Source organism: Seriola dumerili, unplaced genomic scaffold (assembly GCF_002260705.1).
Source record: "Seriola dumerili isolate Sdu_G_001 unplaced genomic scaffold, Sdu_1.0 BDQW01000319.1, whole genome shotgun sequence".
Taxonomy (NCBI): Eukaryota; Metazoa; Chordata; class Actinopteri; order Carangiformes; family Carangidae; genus Seriola; species Seriola dumerili.
Genome location: NW_019174574.1, coordinates 2,115,152 through 2,137,426, shown reverse-complemented (window position 1 = coordinate 2,137,426; position 22,275 = coordinate 2,115,152). Strand labels below are relative to the sequence as shown.

At 40.5% G+C, this 22,275-nt stretch overlaps 1 protein-coding gene across 1 annotated transcript in view; it reads left to right on the top strand.

The window, feature by feature from the left end:
• The window catches only part of shroom2 (shroom family member 2), a 34,870-nt gene that overhangs the window by 4,089 nt on the left and 8,506 nt on the right, over positions 1-22,275 (top strand). Inside the window, exons 3-5 of the mRNA XM_022759103.1 lie at positions 8,001-8,149; positions 18,882-19,004; positions 19,476-21,873. Of these exons, the coding sequence (XP_022614824.1) occupies positions 8,001-8,149; positions 18,882-19,004; positions 19,476-21,873 (2,670 nt within the window). The remainder of the gene's footprint in view (positions 1-8,000; positions 8,150-18,881; positions 19,005-19,475; positions 21,874-22,275) is intronic.

Sequence of the window (22,275 nt, the reverse complement as noted above, 5' to 3'; positions counted from 1 at the left end):
AAGTTTGATCTACTCAATCTACAGCTGTGGTCATTTGGCAGATCTGGCTGAAGTAGTACAGTAAAACCGGAATGCTTGAAAGTCAGCATTTTATATCAGCGTTCTACAAAAAAAAGAAACATTCAACTGAACATGAACTATAGCTTGTAATTCTTGTGTGCTATGACTTTAAGTGGGTGATACGAGCAGCAATATGCAAACAGTGGTCATGAGAACAACCTAATCACAGTGCAGCCCAATCAGCTCTGAAATCACACTGTAACCTCACTTTTCTGTTGACTGTGTAATGATTTACCACAAAAGACCTTGCTAGTTAATTTAACTTGGTAAAATCCCAGCACCTGTTAGTTGAGAACTGTGTCCCTGCTTGCTTTTTGGTCGCCATTTCTTTATTCACCAAAAACGGGTCCAAAGTCCAAACTCCGATGACTGAAACTCTGGATCATATGGGCTTGGAGCAATACAGTCAGGACCACCTTCGTCCCATTACCTTAGGTTTTACAAGCATGTGATTCAAATGACTAGAATTCTGACAATTTTAAGTCCTTAAGCTGTAAGATTAAATGGCGAGGTCACATTGCTGAATTGTATGGGGTGAAGCATTGCCCAGCTGGACTGCCGTTCTCTGGTTTGATATTGACAGCATTTTATTGTTCATGTAATGTCACTGAATGCCACATCCTTACTCCAAGGACCAACAGCGGATCTGTTTGCATCAGATGGTGAGATATTGTCTTTTACACTGAACTTTTCACCTGTTGCTGACTCCCACTTGAAGACATTGTTCAGTGATCTCATAAAATAAATTGGTCATGGACGAGACTTAACACGTGTCTGTCAAACTGTCTTCAAATGCGTCAGAGTTATGTTTCATGTCACTTACACTAGGGTGTGTGTTATTAGATCCCACCTGGACCTTTGCTTTCTCATATTTTTGTGCTGGGTTGAATTTCAATTCGGAGGGTAGCATATGGTACCAGGAGCAGAGGAGGAATGTCGGAGCTTTGTTTGATTTTCTAAATGTAGTGAATTATCCATGACAGCCTGAAGCCCGTAGGAATGGCATGATGGGATAAATTAAGTCAGGATTAGTGATTTGTGCTCTTTCGGAGCAGCTCTCAGATTATCACCATTGATTTACAAAGGTGTGTTGTTGAATTCTGTGAGCTAACTAGATAAGGATGCAAATAAATCTACTATTTCCCTTAAAGTATACAGACCACTGTCTGCTTGATACTGAAAAAAAAGTTGAATTCCTCTTATTCCCAACATTTGTCTGTCTAATAATATAAATATGTGGATATGTAGCAGACAAATACATATAAGCCTGTGTATACTACCTGGTGCCCTTTGTTCTTTATCTGCCCAATTTTTTTGGATGGTAATTTCAGTGTAACATATCGTAGGTTGCTCTTGCTGCCTTATGTTTACTATGTCCTGCTTTCGTGAGTGCAGTTTTAAAATAACAGCATGTTTCTATCCTACGTGAACAGGTAGGAATGACGTAGGAGTTAAATTCCTGGCTGATCAGATCAATTCTTGGATTTATATTTATGATATTTATATTTATATTATTAAACAATAAAACACAGCATTTACTTGTTCTTCTGTGGAAAAATGTAAAAAAAATACTTTGTCAGGCTAGTTAAAATGTTATAATAATTTTCCTGTCCACTGTGTACTGCTGAAACATGTCACGCAGCAGCAGCACCCCGTGGATTTTTTGGTCAGGTTTCCTGCAACTAACCATTTGTCAGCCACACTCCACTTCACTGTTTGTTGACCTGTAATCAGAAAAGTGCAGATTTTTTTCCCTTTGCAATGTCTTCTTGTTTTTGTATGTATGTATTTCTGCCTCAGTGTGAGTAGTGAGCACACTGGTTTTGGCAGGATGGCTGTTTTACATAAAAACCTGAGGAACACATACTTGTGAGGAAGGCCAAACTTAATAACTTTGTTCTGCATTCTCTGAGATAGCTCAAATGAAGGATAGTTTAAAAAAAAAAAGGGGCCCTCAGTTTGATGAGAGGTTTAGAGTATTGGTTAAGAAAATATCCTGGATCTAATTAAAATTCTTAACATTCCACTCATAACTCAGGTTATGCTCAAGGTCTTCATGGACTTAAAGTCCTTAGTCTCAATAAACTTAAATAATCCTGTTTTACCAAACACAGCTGGGCATGCATCTCATACATATGTTTCCTCTGCCAGGATCCAATTTTATGTGAGGAAAGTATTGTTTACTCTTAAAGAACCAGCACCAGAAACACTGCAGAATATCTGTGTTCTTACACGCTGTGATAAATCACCTGCAGGTAAACAGGTTTTACCAATTAATGAATCCTTTGTGTGACATTATTGTGGGCTCAGCTTGTACCAGGATTGCTCAACCTCTGGAGCTGAGTATGGCTCGTGAGAGGAGAAAGACTTGAAGATTCAAATAGTTTTCTGTTTGTGGAAGTCAGAATACAGAATGTTGAGAGGATTATTGAAGGACATTTAGACTGAGATGAAGGAATGGATGTGTGCACTCTTTGATGGAAATGATCAGCATTATTATGTATGAGATACAAAACATAGTTATTGCAAAGATTATTTAGTGTTACCTAAATGTTTGTGGCTTGCTAACTTATTATACTGAAACAGTTTTTTAATGCTTATGTAGGAATCTGGAATTCCCTTTGAGAGTAATTTTTTTTTTTTTTTTTGGTATTTTTTATGCAAAAGGCACAAAGTCACTTCCACTTATGTCTTATCTGGGATTTCAGAGACATAGAATCACTGTTGTGTGTAGTACTGTAAGTTTCAGTACCAATAATGAAACAATGCTCATTTCAACATCTTACTTTTTGTAATATATAAACATTGTTCTACAAATCCTCTTTTTGTATAAAACAAACATTTTGTTTTAGAAAAATAAACTGCTGTCTAAAATCCACAAGATTCTGCCTTTACAGATGCTTTCTGATTAAAGAAGTATATAGTACAAATTTGGGAATACAATGCCAACTTTTCATACAGGCACATTTTGGTCACTTCCAAAAAATGCATTGAGGTTCAGTACCCAGTCAATCACATGTATGAACAAAAACATTCACATATTAAGGTGTTAATACTTTTTTTCTGTCTTTCTTATTCATTAAATCATTAAATCTATTATAAGCAATGTTTTTATATGACCAATGAAGCATTTTTTTCTATTAACAATGGCTCAAATGACTATATATAAGAGAAATGTATCACTTGTAGTGATAAACCCACAGAGAATCACCACCTGACTCTGAGGTTCCCCTCAACACTGAGCGTCTTAGCTTCTTTCAGCTCAGCGTGTAACTTTACTGGTTTGAGTTATCCTCAAAACTCTCACTAGTTTTGTTTTCCGCAACAGCTGGCAACTGTTTTCAGTGAAAAAGCATAAAAGCACTCTTCACATTACCTGGCTACAGCAGGTAGACAAAGTTAGCAGCTAGCTGGTGAACATGGGTGAACACTTAGCAGGTGTTTGTAACTCTGACAATTGAGTCATACAAAGCTAACATCTATTTCGAGGGTTAACATGCTAACCCTCATGACATTTCTTTTCTCTTCTTTTGTCATGAAACCCACTGTTTGTGGGTTATGTTGTGCACTCCCTAAACTGTCCTCATAACTACAGTACAAGTACAATGATTTAATCCTGCCTCTTTTAACTCCATAGATGCCACTAACAGAGTCATGTGAATAGGTGTATCGCAGATTTGCAGGTTAACACGGTTATTGTGTGTTACAATCAAATATAGTGATTTATTCAAAGAACTTTGCAAAAGGCACAGATGCTTAAAACATCTGTCTACATTTAGAGAGACAGATGTTATTAAACTAAACCCTAAAAACATTACAAGAAGTGCAAAGGTCAACTTTGGGTGCGTTTGTTTATGCGGCTGCTGTTGGCTTGTCAAACTGCGATGAACATTCTCAATGATGTGTGCAGCCAATGCCGAAAACCACACATGAGGTCTGAGTTCAGTGCCCTGTCAGCGCGCTGCACAGGACATCTGTCAGCAGAAAAGACACATTCCTTATTCTCATTGCCACCACATCCTTCCCTTCATGTCCCACAGAGAGACACAGGGCTATTTTTAAGGACACTCAGGCATCCAGGATGGCTGCAGTTTGACTGATTATAGCCTGGAGGAAGATGGTAAACAAAGGACATGGCATGGTTCATGCTGATTGGTCTGCCGTGGTGAAAAGTGTTTGTAGAAGCAGTATGAATCTCCTGCCTTGATGTTGTGTGAACACTGCCTGAACATTTGCCCTTCGGTTTTCTTTTATACTGCAACTTGACCTGTTTGTTGTTTTTATTTACATTTTTAAAATATTTGTTTTTGTGGAGCCTTGTTTCCTGTAAGGTTGTATGGAATAAAAGCCAGATTAGTATGTAGTTCTAGCCTGTTTTACAGATATCCTGTCAAGCTGTTTCAGTACTGGCTGACATCTTTCATTATCATGAACAAACATAGACTGTAGTATTCTCATTTTGTGTCAGTCCTGCCCTGATCTTGGTGATACTGAAATAGCAAATGTGTATTCATCCCCAACCGAAAGTAGTGCCCAGTAAATAAACTATTCACTTGGGCCTGCAGCTGAGAGTGACAGACAGGTTAGAGAAGTCAGAAAGTATTGAGAGACAGACTAACGCCAGCAACACACTGCCGGAGTTGTGTTGTTCACACCGGCTGTGTCCCTGCTGCTGCAGCTCTGTCTCTCTACATTGAGTTTACAGGTTACTGGAATGTTGAATGTTGATTTTACTTCAGTATAAATTAATTTCTGATTTATTTTTGACAGAAAACGTAACTAAAATGGCACTGTCTCCACATGCAGCTGCTAAAATGGTTAAAAAAAATTTTTTTTTTCATGTCTATCATGTTCAGATTGAGTTTAGGCTTAGAAACTATAGAGGAAGATGTCGGTTTTATGTAATGTTGCTGCTATGATGTCAATATGAGATCAACATCTTTTCTCTGTCTTTTTGCTGCAAGATGCGCACGTCATACATGAAAAATAGGTGAGAGGCCAAATCTCTAGATAACGGCTCATGGCTGCAAGGCAGCATGTCGGTCTAACCTGTTAGCATGTGCACCGAAATCAAAACCAAAAAGACGTTACACATGCATCCAGTTGATCTTTTAAGTGGATTTGGAAACAATAACAAAGATAAAGGATGTTGGTTTATCCTTTACTGTTTGTTACTATAGCTGTGACACCTCTATCTCAGACCTTACCTTAATCTTACTTGCCTACAACCATGGTTATGCTTGTGAAAAACAACAGTTAGTCTAAATGTGATTAAAATCATTCATCCTACTGTTGTCTAGTAAGAATGGTTTTGTAGTTTCAGTTAAACTGTGGTGTTTTATGTCCGTTTTAAACCCTGTAACTCACAGTAAATGTATCAGTCAGTGATTCAGTGTTTCTACAAAATACACTACCATATCAGGACCATTTCAGGAATCCAGCCAGCCATCATAAAAATCCTTGACCTTAACCCTGCTTTAAAATCAGAATTCTAGAGGAATGAAAATGTTCTATATTAGAGCTATTTTAGCTCTGGTTCTCTGTTCTGGGGAAAAAGGCCGTATAAGACGTAATGGTCTGTAAATGTACACATACCTCTGTAGTTGAGTCATGCAGCCCCCACTCACAGGTTGAGTGGAGAACTGATAATCAGCTGCAGAGCTTGGCTTGTGTGTGTTAATGTGCCAACTGCCAAGCAACTTCTGGCTGCTTTTCTTTCCACACTGAGCCATTCTGTCTTGCACCTCTAATATCTGACTCTCTGCGTCAGTGTGAGGACAGCCGTGACCTTAAAGCTTGGTGTATCTGACACTTCAGAGATGGGATTCTTTCAGTTTAATATCTTGTATTTGGTGGGCCCTCTCCAGAGATATAGTACATCAACACTAGCAGTTGCTGACTTCAGTTCACTGTACTTCCCTTTGACAGATGTGTTATTTCAGGTGTCTGCCCGCAGACAAATACAATAGTGTTTGTTTTTACATCACGCCATTGGTTTGGACAGCAGCTTTTGAAGTATTTTTATAGCCTTTGATCCTTTTCTTTAGAAACTGCCCTGCCTGCTGTTAAGTCTGGTAAACAGTGTGTTTGTCACTGTTACCATATAAAATACATTAAGAATGTCAACATGAGATGCATGTCTCTCACATACTGTTTCAGTTAAGCATTTTTCATAGTAGTTATGTTGTGCTTGGTTTTGATAAATCAACTGCTATAAGGATTTGATTGAGATAATTGCAAGATACATTTTCTATTTATTCATGTATTTCACAGTATTCAGCTGTCAAAATTTAGCATTTAGCATTAACCACCTACAAAACATGTTCTTGAGGTTTTCATGGAGTTTTTATGACATTAATGATAATGAGCTTTACATTATTTAATTACAACATCATTTTCTTTCATAAATGGTTTTCTGCATTGAGGATTTGTAATAGACACTGACAAAATGTGTCCAATTTTTTCCTCATGCCTTCATTAAACAACAGTAACTTCATACATTTTTCAATTTTTACTCAATTATTCATGCTGAAGTAATTATTCGTGCAAAAAACAGACTCTGGTTCCAGCTTCATCGAAATCAAGCAAAAACAAGCATTTTATTTTGTCTCCTTGGGCATTAGCAAATTGTGATCGGTATTTGTCACTACTTTCAACTTTTTATAGACTAGCACACCACATTGATGAATTAAGAAAAGAATAGATTAATCAGCTAAGAACCCTTAGCTGTTCTACACCACACAAACATTGCCATGTAAGGTCACATTAGAACAATCTGCACCACAATAGCTTAAAAGCTTCAGTAAATATCAGATTTTTGCTTATCACTGAATTTTAAGTACTGAGAGGCAGTAAGTAGCACCAAGGTTAGGTTGTGTGAGGTTACTTAACCACTGTAGTAGGAGGCCCTTGAATGTAAGAAGCATAAGAAGTCTGTTCATACCCACTTATAAACTGTGTATTCTCTATGTGCTGGCTGCCATTCTGATAATGGCATAATCCATGATTGGTGTGCAACATCCTTTCTACTCCTGTTATCACATCATGCTAGAGTACACATGCCAGTGGCAGAGGTTCATGAAGACAGTTTGATGTCATCTACTTTCCTCTGAATTCCTAAACATATGTCATCCTCCGTTCGTATCAACTCATGCAAGGGCTGAACAACAATCAGAATATTATTAAAATCGCAATATGGCCAAGTGCAATATCCAAATCACAGGAGCTGCACTTTTTAGTGCACTTTTATTTATTTCAGTGAAAATGAAAATGCAAAAATGACCATTCCAACTGAAATTGTGACTCATATCGCAATCACAATATCACAGTATATCTCACAATATCGTAATCACATAATTGCAATATGATTTTTTTTGCATATCATTCGGCCCTAATTGAAACAGAAAGGAGATGCTGGTGTTCCTAGGTAGGACACATACAATAAACTGGACTGTACTGCCAGCTAACAGCTAAAGAATGAAAAGTTGGTGTTGGTGTAGAACTGGAATTTGTCTAAACTGGGGCTGTTCCCTAAAGGGTCGATGAGTCGATGCATCAGTTGAGAGGTCTTTTGTCAGATGACTCACTGCATGTTTGTAGCTGCCTCACAGTACACAGAGCAATGCAGGAGCAACAGTGTATCAGACTTTAAACTCTACAAACTGAACATACAACCTTCTTAAATGACAGAAAAGAAGACATCAGGAAGAGGAAGTACTAATATGGCTTAATATTGCCAACATTACATTGTATATTCCCTTCTCTATCTCTCTCTCTCTCTCTGCCTTTCTTTTTGTCTATCTCTGTAATGGTACAAAAATACAGGTACTCACTTGCTAACTAGCTAGCCAACACGAATATGCATACTGAAACATTTTGGTGGCTTGGTCAAATAGTGTGTTAAATTCTCTTCTTTTCCACCTGCTGCGTTTATGTTGCAGGTTGAGGAAGGCAGCAAGGCAGCAGCTGTGTGTCTCCAGGTGGGAGACGAGCTCGTCAACATCAACGAGATTCCCCTGAGTGGCTACAGACAGGAGGCAATCTGCCTTGTGAAAGGCTCCCATAAGACCCTCCGTCTGGTGGTGAAAAGGTAGGTAACCAATCCCTGGTCCCCTCCCCTGCCCTCTCCTCCTGCATCTGCTGCTGTCACAAGTGCACCACCCCCTCAGCCTAAGAGCTCACCATGGTAACATTGCCAACAAACCAAGGTGACAGAGGAGACGTAGGATCCTGGCCCTTGAAGCTTTTTGCCTGCGCAGTTTGTCTGTAGGCTAGCCGATGCTTTCTGGGATTTCTACACTGTCAATGTTGAGTTCTTGGTAGCTGGATGGTCCTGTTTTGCCAGGTTATTTTGGGTTGAAGGCGACAGCAGTTCATGGTCTGTGACGGTTTTCATGACAATCAAGTTAAAAGAAGGAAGAGAGGTTATGGATGAAATCATTCCCTCTGTTAGATAGGCAGGTGTGGGAAGGACAGACAAGGGGAAGTTATGATGCAAATGACAGTATATGGCACTGGGACTTTTGTAACACTTCAGTACACCTTGTTGTCAGTGGCTCTCACGCCCTCTGTGATAGGGCATTTCTAGTTTACATTGTTTTCTTTGCCAGCTGCATTTGTGCCACACATCTCACTCTTTCTCATTCAGTAAAGAACACACTGTTGATGAACAGTGAACCCACAATAAATGATTACATTCACTCTTTTGTCAGAAGCCAGTCCTTGTGACTTATTGACTCTGTCGTATTGTTTAGTATTCATATCTTGTTTAAGTGATGAATCATTTGTTCAGAGTCCTGGAGGCCTTCTTACAAATGGCCTTGCTTTGTGTGAAACACTAGTCACATTGTCTCTCTTAGCCATCTGCATTTCTCTCTATTGTATCATATCATAACGTAATCCCTGAACAAATCCTACTGTACAAGGAAGTCCACTCTCCATTTATCCATCCACAAGGATGTGGCTGTGAGTCTCACTCATTGTCTTTTATTCTCAATGGACGTGTCTATTATTGGATTATTGGACTGAAAACAGGATTACATTGCTGTCTATAACAATCTTAGTCTGTTTGATTACTTATGTTATTTAAATGTCAATCAAATCTGATCAAACCACACCCATACAGTTCTGATGAGCAGATAAGCAATAGTTAAAAAAAAAATCTGAATAAATAACCAGCCTGCCTGAGGGAAGGTGACGTCTTTTCGAGTGAACCAGGATATATGAGCTGGGTTTGGTTACAAGAGTGATGTAAAATGTTTGATTGTTGTGTCTCAGGTGATACAGAGCAATAAGGATTTGTATGTAGACATGGAGTTGTAAGATATAAACAAGGTTTTTGATAACTGACATCCAAACACACGTCTTACTATATCATTGCTCTGCTAGATACTACAACCAACAAGCTTATATCAGGTACAGTTTAAACTGATTGCTAATGTTAGCTACCCGCCCCAAGTCACATTTGGTTGGATCAATGTATGTATACACCCCTGAGTTCACGATGACTCATCAAAAATATGTGGGTGACATGTTAGTGATAACTGTGATGTTATAGTGTTACTGTGTTAAGACTGTGTTATGTTCAGATAAGGTAAAAGGGCAGGTTATTGCAGTTACTGAGTTTTCCATGTTGTCAGTGAATGTGTGGTATGTTTAGAGGTCATGAAGCCTGTCAGTCATATATGTGTGACATAACATACCTGTGATTAACAGAGAGTGAGGAGGACCTGTTGTTGTTGTTGTTGTTGTTCCTGGCTGTTAGTTAGTCTACAGTGGGAGTTGAAGTCAGATAGTGCTGAGATCACACTGTAAACCAGTTAGGTTTGTTGTTTTGGTGTTGGCTGCTGCCCACAGAAGCCTGTGTTCAGTTAACGGATAGAGAGCCGGTGGAAGCAGCTAACGGTTCGTAGCTTCATTAGTGAGGGATGCTACAATATTTTAATGTTTTACAGGAAAAAAGAGGCAGTTTGAACAAACTCAAAAATTAATTTTTGATAAACATCTGACACATACCAAGAGACTACAATTAACAATGGGACACTGGATTTGACCTTGGGAAAAGTTTTTTTATTTTGCTTTTTTGCATTTTGTTTTTTTATTGTAGTAGTGTGTATGAGAAACTTAGACAGTAAATGGACCCATGAGCAGTACAAATATTTCTAAACATTTCCAAAGTGTTCTGTGTCTTGGCTAATCAGCTAGCATGCCAGCAGAGGTGTCTCTGTGGTTGCAGTTTGTATTTTTCATTTTGAAACAAAGGAGGAATAGGAAGAAGAAAGAGGCAGAACTGAGGGATGTGGATATTGTCATTCCAGTGAGCTTGTGATTCAAGATGGAGAAAGACATTTCCTTACAAGGTCAAGTCTTGTTGTTCTTACTGTATTTTAGACGGGGTTTTAGCCTCACAGGACTCTCAGTCTCTTCTCCTCGTCTATATTGAAGAATTTACTGTGTTCTGTCACGATACTCTCAAATAGGATCTCCACACAGTCATTTTCCAAGGCCACAATAACAAGTCTTGTGTCTGATTTAGAAAACAGCAAAGTGATAATTGTTCATCACAGAACCTCAAAGCTTCAATTCCAGTCCCATTTCTTCTTCTTCTTCTTCTTCTTCTTCTTCTTCTTCTTCTTCTTCTTCTTCTTCTTCTTCTCATCCAGCTGTAGTCTGCATGTTGTGTAGAATTCTGGTGTTGGGGTTTGAAAATGCAACCTGGACCTATGTGGAGCCCTGATGTTTGTCTACAGCTTAACCTGTGCCTGAGCATGCAGGTGGCAGCCATGAAACACCTCTCTGTTTATCTCAGGGATAATGTTGGATAGTTGAACGAAGATCAGGAAACTGTCACAACCTGCTCCTGCCTACAGGTGTGGTTGGAAGGGAGGAGCTTGATGTAGCAAGTCGTGTATTTTGCATGCAGTGACTAATGTGAAACTGTTGGTGTAATGTCATATGGGAGAGGGGAGGAGAAGCTTGTCACGCGTCACAGAGAAAACAGATAGGTGTGGTAACCTGTGTGAAAGCGTCTTGTTGTCTTTGCACATGCCTCAACAAACCCAGTGTTCATTCTGTGCTTCTACTTCAGTCTGTCAGACGAGGAAATCTCTGAAGTATTGTGCATCAGGAACAAAACCGGGGTGTGAGCTGAAGTTAAATTGCACGTTTTTATGCAAAATTTGTTTAAAACTTGACAACACTAATTACTGTATACGGTTAAGAACTATAATTGTCCCATATAGACACATAGTATTTGCATGGATTCCAGCTTCACTAACTGGAAATCTAAAAGTTGTAATTTAGCTAAGTGCAGTAAATTCTGAGTTGAATTCTAGTTAGTGATATATCACCAAACTGAATATGGACTGCACTTGTCTTCAAAGCAGCTGTAACAACTGACAGCAAGGAATCAAACAGAATGGATAACACTTTTTGACCAGTGCCACTAGATTTCACGGAAGCACAGATCATTTGAAGCACTAAAATCTGTCCCATGTAAATCCGTCCCCTGTTTCCTTGGCAGCTAAACTCTTTTGTGCGTTCACATTATTTTACTTACCTCTCTAGGTTGGGGCAGTTAGGATTTTATTCTCCATCAGGACCCCCACAGTCTGGACTGCCTTTCTTTCCTCTCCCTTGAGGCATTTGCAGAACATGAAACTAACTTGAGTGAATCATTAAACTTTACAGCATGAAGCTGGAAGTTTGTTGTGGCATTTGGTTTCCCCCTTCTGGCTCTAATAGAGAAGTACCATACTCACTAATGTGCTTCATTATTTAGCATTGGAAGACATATTCTCTGCTATAGCTCAGGGGTAAAGATTTTGTGAGTTGCTAGGTTATCAAGAATGCTGTTTCCATTACCATGATACATCTGTGTGGCTATTTTAGATAAGTGAAGCTTGCACAGAGGTTTGGTGCTCAATCCAATTATACCCTGAAAAGCTTATTGGCCTAACTTACAGTGTAAGCATTCAGTAGGGGTTGCAGTCCAGTAGCTTACATTTGCTGGTCTTTGTTTTTCTAAATAAGCCTATGTAGTATGTTTGGAACGCTGTGCGCTGAATTCTTGTCGTAAGTAGATTTCTTAAAATTTTTTGGGTCTCAGCTGAGGAAATCATAGTTTAGAGATTTCACTGTTGCCCAGTCTTAACTACACCCCTGTGTTTCTTTGTTGGTTTGTTCCATTGCCAAGGTGAGTTGACAGCAAGTCACTGAAGTGGATGTGACTAGTTTTACAGGATGAAGGTTTCAATCATTGAAATACACTTAGACTGAACTGTGATGGGTGATATGAATAAATGATAGTTCTTGACCATTTCGTGTATTTAGGATTTTTTTTTAGGAATGTTAAACTTTTGCACTTTTTTCACTGAAGAAAATATAAAAATGATGATTATGTGATTTTTGTTGAGTCTTGTATCAAACGAACATGTTCCTTTATGTCTGGAGAATATGATTTGTAGGTTGGGGCGTCTCTGTAGCACCACAATACTTATGGTGCTAACTATGAACTACAATGTTGTGACACATTTTACCTTTATCAGAAAAATTGCAACTCCAATGGTTTGGATATTGCACTTGGCCATATTGTGATTTTGACTATTGTGCAGCCTTAATTTATACCATAATCACCAGTTTAGTGTGAATTCACCATCTTTCACAGCAGTGGTTCTCAAAGTGGGGCCCAGGGACCCCCAGGGGTTCTTGAGGGTGTTTCTGGGGTCCCCAGCAAAAAGGGGAATAACTTATTTTCACTATATTTCCATCCATTAGTAACACAATGACAGAATGTGTAAATATTGATGGGTTTCAAACAGTTTCTGTTATAAAATGTAAAAATCTTATCAGATGAGGATCTGTGGTCTAATTTGTGTCAGTTTAGGGTCCTTGATGTGAAAAAGTTTGATAACTACTGTTTTACAGTATTCATCTCTCATATTCAGTCTGTTATTGTCTCATCTTGTCTAACATTAGAAATATTTTGTCATCACATAGCTGCTGTTAGGAATGTTTATGGAGAAGATCAGAGGGCTACAGTCAGAGCAGGTCACTGCTGATGTTACATAAACATTAATAACGACTATGTTTGCTCACATTATTATGTTATTACGACACTTTTTATGGGTTGTTTGTGGTTGGCATTACATTCCACAATCCACTTCAGCTGATACTGAACAGTAAGTAATATGGAACACTGAGTCTTCTTCTAGCTACATGCTTTGATTGACAGATTGTCTGTGAATTCATACCTGTACTTTTTCACACTGATTCCCCTGAACTTTAATAATGGACTGTGTCTAAGTCTCAGGACATGGAGGTTGTATGTTGTAGTGAGCCTCAGACAAAAAGTTTCCAGGTGTTTCTGGGCTGTGGGTCAGTGCAGGCAGCCGGTGACTTGACAGCTGGTATGCCACTCAGCCCAGGAATGTGCTGGTCATTACATGCGGCTCATGGTTCACCTCTCTCACCCGAAACATGACTGGTTTGATTGTAGGTTCTGCTGAAGAAGGCCTTTGTCAGACCTTCAGGGCCTAAATGGACTCCACCATCTCACCTCTAAGAGCAGGCAGGGTCCTCTCAGCCCCATTTTTCTGTCCATTTATACTGTACATGATGCTACACTTTACTTTGTGTTTTATCTCATGGAGATAATACAGTTAATTCCTTCACCAAAGACACCAAGGTTAACAATGTGATTTAGACAAGGTGAGGTCCTGGTCACCTGTATTCAGACATACAGTAGATTATCTGCTTTAAAATGAGAGTATAAATGTGGCCAATATACATTATGTACAGACTGAAATCTGTTAAACACATCAGGAGGTTTTCTGAGGCACAGTCACATGTTAAACAACCGGAAGTGTTTCCATCTCCTTTTTTTGAGATCAGCATGTTAGAATGAGAACTTATTTGATTTGCTTAACACTTAATATGATATTTAATGCTTTTGTTAAACTTAAGGGAATATAACATGTTTATTGTACCTCCCTCACAATGAATACCTTGTTGGGGCCTTATGCTTGATTGCCTCCCTCACAATAGATCACTGTGAATTTTATTGCCTTCCTATCAGCTTTAGGTTGTTACCATTATTTGCTAATCTTCTTGCCTGTCACCAGACCTCTAGCTGCTGTGCCAGGGAACGTTTTAATAAAAAGAAACACTTGTTTGTCACTCACCCAGGATGTGTTTCTCACATTTATACCATTTATCATAGTCATTACCCAAAGGCAACAGTTTAGACAACAGAGCAGTGCTTTTCTCCTCCTGAAAGGACTTAAAGTGGCAAAAAAAAAAAAAAATCTAATGAAAATAGACATATCATGTGGATTACAGACTTAGTTTTTCATAGGAAAGGTATTATGTGTTCTGGTGCTTTATGAATCATTACCCTGCAAGTCAAAGCTCACATTGGACAACTTCATCAAACTGCACAACACTTGTTAATCGTTTCCTATACAGAACCAGATTCCTTTAAATGTGATTAGTTACATGATCACAGAACAGGACACTTTCAGAAGTCTATTTTAATTACAGAAGATGCTAACACTAGCACACTCACCTAAATAATTAAAGTTCATTGTTCTTGTAAATAAATAAATGAAATAAAATGGTTCATTTATTTATGTATTTCAATCTCACTCTGGTATAGCATTCAGTATTTAGTGCAAGAGGCCATCAGACTACTCATGAACATGAATCATTATTTTAAAGAATGTAAAAAATGAAAGAGGAAATTCCAATGGAATAGCAGCACAATAAGAATGAAGTGATGGTGTTAAGGTGGTAAGATAGAAAAAAGTTCTCATGTGGGATTCTGAGTGCAGTGAGCATGAGGTTAATTTATATTCTTTCTATTTTAGGTTCATATATTCATTGAACTACAACAAACAACACAACCTGAAATAATGGGCTAAAGTCATTAGTTTGGAACACTAAGTATTTGCCATGTTTTGCTGACATCCCTGCTTGGCCAGTTAGAATGCTCATTACCCACAGCTTTCAGGAAACTGGGTGCCCTTGCACCCTAGAGATCAACGTGTTGCCATAGTAATGGTAGAAATGCATGTCTGCCTCACAACAGGGGAGATGGGAAAAGAAGAGTCCGGCATTTCATCCCAGCATTAGCATATTAGCCCCTTAGAGCCAATGAGACGAGGCAAGGTACGGGAATACTCCAAGGGGACTGGCTGTGACAATAGCCCTCCTCCTTCTCTGTACACTCTGCCACCCCCTCTCAGGGGTAAAACCCCCATAATCCTGAAGGAAATCTCCCCTCTGTTCAAACCAACTCTGCTGGGAGAGCTCAGTTTTAGTTATGGTCATTCTGTGGTGGATATTATGTATTTGTGGAAAGTGTGTTTGGAGGTAGTGGATCACTGTTGGAGCTGTGTAATGATGCTCAGACCTCGGCGGCCTGCATGTCTCTTTATTTTGGCCCGTCTTTGAAGTGTCTGTGGAATGTGGTGCCTGACCAGCACACGGATACAACTGGTCACACTTCCAAACTGAACTCCAGTCTCATATTATTTTTTGGCCTTTCAAATAATACAATTCTACTATGTGTCCATTTTGAAACCTTTGATCCAGATGTTTGGTGAGTCACGTTAACTTTGTTTTATGTTTAATCGACTTTTTGAGCCCTAAACCTTTTGACTCACACCTGCAGCTTGAGTCTTGCTATGTTTAGGTGAATGAGTTGGGGTTATTTAACATATTGGGGTTTTCATTGCTTTGTCTTATGACCCTAATACTCTGTTATTGTTTTGATTGTTTTGTCTTATCATTCAGTATGAGGTCATCCCTCATTTAGGTTAAGCCATGATCAGCAAGACTTAGCATTTCAAAAGCAAATGCAAATTAATCTTTGAGGGAAAGGCTTATAGGTAAAACAAAATCATCTGTGAATATTCTCCTCAGCGTTTCAGGTTTTATTAATTGATTAACAGGCCATTAGTTTGTCAGGATGTTTTAACGAGTCCACTGTGCAGGCTGTTTATTTTTGAATGTGGACTGGTTGGTACTGGACACATTTGAAGTGAGATTTGGCTCTAAACTGATCACTCAGAAAACAGTCTCTCCCCCTGCCCCCATTTGAGGCAACTGATTCACTTTCCTAGCATATCTGTGCTGGCCCAGCTGTAGCCCTGACGATAGGCCTAATAAAACCAGGCTCATTTGCATACCAATAGCAGGCGCCATGTGTGGCTAGCTCCTGGTGCCCCAGAAACACGGACTGTGAGGGGACAAGGAAGACTGCGCTCCATGTTGGCTTTCCTTTGTCCTCTAAATAAGCCTTAACTCTAATCCACAATTAATTTTGTGGAATTGTCCCATTTTATTGAGCTTAACTAAATCTCTGTCTCAATCTGAAAATTCTAAATCTATAAAAGTGAGTGTAGGGTGTAAATATAATAACCTACTCTATTCATTTTACTCAGAAGTTAGTTTCAGGTCTTCATCTGAAGGAAGCTGTTGTTTGGACCTCTTGTCATCAGATCACTGAAGGCCTTTAGACAAGGTGACTGAGGGTGCAAGACCTCTTGACCTCATGGCTTTGTAGGGCAAGTTGAGTCCAATGAGAATGAAAGCAAGCAAGCAAAGCTTTGTCTAAAATTCTTCACCAGTCCAAGCTACATCTGCAGTAAAGTGATAAACTAACTACCAGAGAGGCACTAAGAATAACATTTCTTACGTGTTGAGAATGAGTTTGTATTAAGTGTTTTTGTATAATCTATTGGACAGTTTACAACCAGACAGTGATGAATTAAAGGAAAAACCTGGAAAATGAGTGGAGAAACAGGACGACGATGACTCCATGAGGGCTCACTGACGGTTTGATAAGTCTGAAGATGATGTTAATCATATGATGTGGCCTTCATAGTCACCAGATCTCTGTCCAGTCCCAACACCGTTGGAAGATTTAGGATCGAAGTGTCAGACAGTGCTCTCCACCACCATCATCAACACCAGATGATGTAATATCTTTAGGTAGAATGGTGTTGATCCTCCTGTACAGTTCAGAGACTTGTAGAACCCATGATAAGGAGTAGTGAAGCTGTTCTGGCAGCTCATGGTGACCAACAGCTCAAATTGGGTTTTCCTTTAATTTGTCTGTGGTCTTTTGTTAAAGGTCAGAGGCTGAGGTGTTCATTCTTACTACAGTCACAGAGAAAACAACCCGAACCCTCTCAGTATAAACTGATTCTTTAAATGTCTCCAAATTTGGGGTGACCCGTTTCATACATGCCATAAATAATATACATAATGATGTTAATTGAAGGATCCCATGTTTTTCCCCATCACCCCACACATTACAGTACTACGGGTGTAACTGCAGAAAACTAAATGACTTCAAAAGTCCCCTGTGGCTGTCAGATAATGTAAGTTGTGAACGTTGTTGAGTACACAGAGGTTGTCTGGGAGGCAGACGACAGCTTGGTTTGAGGGGTGAGGTGGCTGATCTGATTGTGTAAGAGATTCTCTATTCTCTTAAGCCCCCTGCCCCATGCTGGGGGTGTGTTCCCCCTGAGACCATATGGCAAAGTCTGAGCACAACCAGCTCACCTCAGTGATGTAATATTTTATCGATGAGTTTAATGAGAGAAGAGGAAAACTCGGATTCATTCCAGTATTGGTTCTGTTGTGATTCAGGTCCATCACATAGGTGTTTTCTCATTTTCAACTTCCATGAAACTTAAAAATATAACAACACGCGCAAACACAAATGTGGCCAGGAGAGGGAGCTATTGTACCATGTATCAGCAGCCGTGTACACCTCTGTAGACTGCATGTTATAGTCTGGAGAATTAGGAGCAGTTTGTGATGATGCAGTTGGATTAAAGAACCTTTTGTCCTCGTGAGATTTTGATGCACTGAACTCCACAACTCATGAACCTTTATGCTGTGTTATAGTGTGCACAAACTGTCAACAATCAGAACCAGCAGTATAAATGTCAGGTGGTCTTCTTTGTCCTGTCTTCTACTGTGAATCCAGTCAATTGTCGGTGAGCTCTTAGTGTATGTGTTCCTCCCCCTGCTGCCTAGGAATATGAAAATGGTGGATATAGTAGCTCAGAAAATGCCCTCAGAGAATGACGTGCATGTGGCAAGAAGCTTTCTCACGAAGATTTTGCGAAGTTCCATGAGGTACAGTTCTGTGGCTTCATCATAATCAGTAGTAACCATTCCCCTTTTTCCTCTCCTTCCCTCCCTCCCTGCCTGCCCTGTGCCCATAATCACATTAATCATTCGTCTAGTGATAATATCATCTTCATTCCTCTCATAGCAACTCTCCCTCTACTGTGGTTTATTACCTGCCCTCACTGGCATGCCCTTTTTTGGATTGTCTCATTGTTCATGTCATTAGATGAATGATGTTCATCCCATTTGTGGAGCATGTAAATACAATTTGTGTCCATGACATGTATACGCATGTTTTGTGTTTATATTGATGAAAGTCAAATTTTATTTTAATTTTGGTTCATGCCATTTTATGCTTATATATTCTGTTTACCTTCTTTTGACATGCAATTCAGAAAGAACCACTTTAAAGGGTATGTGTAATGTGCAGCTGCACAGAGTTTGTGATTAAGTTCCCATCTGTGACTGTGAATGTCAAAAATGCTGTAAGTCACTGCCTCAGTATAGATGCAGTGACACAAGTAAAAATGTTTTATTTGTGGTTCAGCATCAGGGTTGCAGCACTAGTTATATTTGTAAGTTTCAGTTGCACTGATTCATATATGGAAACACACATACTGTTTTCCATACGGGGTTGCTCTCTAATCCAGTCTGTTTTTTTTTTGCCCTCTCTGCAGGCGGAATGAACCCATAAGCAGGCCTCACTCCTGGCACTCCACCAAGTTCAACGAAAGCCAATCAGAGACTGCCAAAACACAGTCTCCACCCACGCCAGTCTGGCACACCAGATATGATGCAAGGTAACGCTGGGATGTTGAAGTTTGCTTTTTGAGTCTCAGTGTTGGATATCAAACTTTATGATTACTCTTTGGTGACCAAGATAACCGTGAGCTATAAATGATGACATGGCAACACCAAGTAAGAGCCCTGTGTTGTCACTTTATTGCATTGGCTCAATGAGTGAAGGTATAAAGGTTCATTTTATTGACATTCATGACTCTATTCTATATTTAAACATAGAATTATGAATTTTAATTATCAAGATGCAACTTTAAAGAGAACATTCAGTTTGCTTGTCCTGTGTTTGCTGTGTTCTCCAGCTGTGTGGCCAAGGAGATGATAATTAATTAAATGTAAATGTAAAAGGGCCATAATTTATAACCTGATCACAAATAATAGTCTTTAAGAAAATGTCAACGTTTTCTAGAAGAAAAACTGTTGTTTTTTTTTTTCCTCTAATGTCACATGTTGTCATTTCCATTGACCTCCAGCTCATCCTCAACTGATCTCTCCTCTGGCTGGGAGCAGACAAACCTGCGCAGAGTGTCTGACCAGTTCAGCTCTCTTGGCAGCATGGACAGTCTAGAACATGTCGCACACCCGTACCCTGCCGGTCAGCTGTCACCTGCCAAGTCTAACAACAGCATGGAGCACCTCGGAGGAGGCAAACGAGACTCAGCCTACAGCTCCTTCTCCACCAGCTCTGGCACACCAGACTACACCCTGTCAAAGAGCAACACCGCCTCAACAGAGAACATGCTCTATAAAGTCAGCCAGTGGGATGCAGGAGGAAAGCACAACAATGGTAGAAACAGCCAGAGCCTGACTGAGGGAGGCAAACAGGATGATAGGCTCACATATTTTCAGATGCCAGGAGTAAGCGCAGGTTATGAGTGTCCACAGATTGAGGACCCGGCTGGCTCCCGCCATTCCACTTCAAGCAGAACCAGCTTTGGACCTGTTTGGAATGTCCCTGAGAAAAAGAAGACTGCATCCCCATCCCCTCCCCCACCCCCTCCACCTGCACGCAGTGACAGTTTTGCTGCAACAAAGGTACATGAAAGGGGGCTCGTGATAGCTCACCCTGAAGGACCTGATCCACACAAGACTGCGACTGAAAATCGCCGCAGCCACAACCTTGCCCTGAAAAGTGACAGCGACAGTTTTTACCCTTCATCTGATAAATCCAGCCACAACCAGTTCAGCTCAAACAAGCAGTACTCCCTGTCCAGCAGCGATGTTCGGCAAGGCCAGCCTTACCATCAGAGACACCACAGTGACAAAAGCACTTTGTATTCTCAGCCCTGGGCTACGTCTGTACCAAAGCCACAGAACGCAGGTGGCTACCACTGTAGCATGCAGGAAATGCCTACTAACGGTTCTGCACAACACTTTGGTCAGAACCAGAGAAGAAACTTAAGCACCTCCCTGTCGATCACAGCCGCTGACCAAAACACTGACAGCAGTGGACACAGCCGATACTACTGTGTCACTACATGCCAGCCCACGCAGCCCAACCCCCAGCTGATGTCAGGGAAACCAGAGGACCGGAGGAGTGTCACAGGCGTGGACCTGGCAGAGAGCAGCAGTGAGCGTAATTCTCTCAGCCCACAGACAGTCACCAAAGTGAAGTATCATCAGCCCCAACAACACTCCTCACAGAGTAAAGACAGTAATGGATACAGCAAGCACCAAGTTACTACTGTACTGGAAACCTGTGTTCCTAAACCCAGCTCAGATAATAGGGGAAGCCAGAGAGGACACAACACTCAAAACACAGAGACTCCGTACGTGAATTACCCTCCTACCAGACAATCTGAACAGCGAAGGTCTCTCCCACTACAACACAGAGAAATACCCCAAGACATTAGATATCACAGTCAAGTGAGCAACAAAATCAGCCCCCAAGTAACCCCCATGCTGCACTCTCTATCCATGGATGCTGCAGGCCAAGATGAGAAAACAAGAGGCACAATCTCTGAGGAGTCCATTGAAAGCAAGCAGGCAAAGCGCACTGATCGTTTTGCCACAACATTGAGGAATGAAATCCAGATGAGAAGAGCCAAGCTGCAGAAAAGTAGGAGCGCAGCAATCCTTCCTGGTGCTGAGGGTGAGACTGAAGACGATCAGGATGTCTGGAAGTCCACTGAAAGCACCACTCCATCGTCTGCAGACGGATCCTTCACCAACACCTACAAGGACCATCTGAAGGAAGCACAAGCAAGGGTGCTGAAGGCTACCTCTTTCAGGAGAAAAGACCTGGAGCCAGTCTTAGTGGAGAACCCTGCAGCGGAGGCCCTACCTAACTACCCATCCTCAGCACTGGCCCGTAAAGATGTCACCCCTCTGCCAACTGTCACAGAATCTGTGATGAGTAAATCAGGGCCTGCTGCTGGTCAGGTGACTCGCATTGGAGGCCGGAAGCGTTTTTCTGCAGAAAAGAAGGTCAGGTCTTTCTCTGAACCAGACAAGATCCATGAAGTCGGGGTGAAAGAAGATCTCCCATGCAACGAAAAAACAAGCTCCTCATTAGACCGACAGAAGCTCTTCAAAGAAAGTGGGAACCAAGTCAACCAAGGCCAAGATCTTGCCTCCATTGGTGCAGCAGGAGACACAATGAAAGGGATCAGCAGCAGAGAGTACACTGAGGAGGCCCAGAGAGCTTCTTACTCTGCACACAAGCAGTCCATCCTAGACCAGCAAAGACTGGGCACCTTTGCTGAGTATGAGGCAAGATGGAATACACAGAAGAAACCACCAGAAACCAGAGCCTCCGGACGGTACCGATCAGCTGATAACATCCTGGATCCTGGACCAGAGGAGAGAACTAAAACCACCTGTTTGCATGAGAGATCCAGATCCTCTCCCTCAGCTGACATCTATGGGCAGGTGAGGCACAAAGTCAGAAAGTTAGTAATCTCAAAATGACAAACATTTCATTGGGATAATCAAAAAATTAGAGGTTTTAAGATGATTTTAATAACTTAAATGTTGCAACTGAACCAAGCTGTCGAGGTGGCTTTACATCTTGTTAAGACAAACACACTGACTGAAGTGAAAGGAACAAAGGAAAAAACCAAGTCAAATATTAATCCATGTTTGTTCATAATGACACACCCTCATCTTAAGGAAGAGAGAGGGGCACCAACCTGCTGACGCCTTTCACAAGTGAAAAGCTGCAAAGCTGCAACATGAGTTTGTTAGAATAATTAAAGAAAGAACTCTGCTATTGGGATCACTGGAAACTTCTTTTCTCTGGATTATTAACTTTACAGTCTGTGTGTTTGTTCA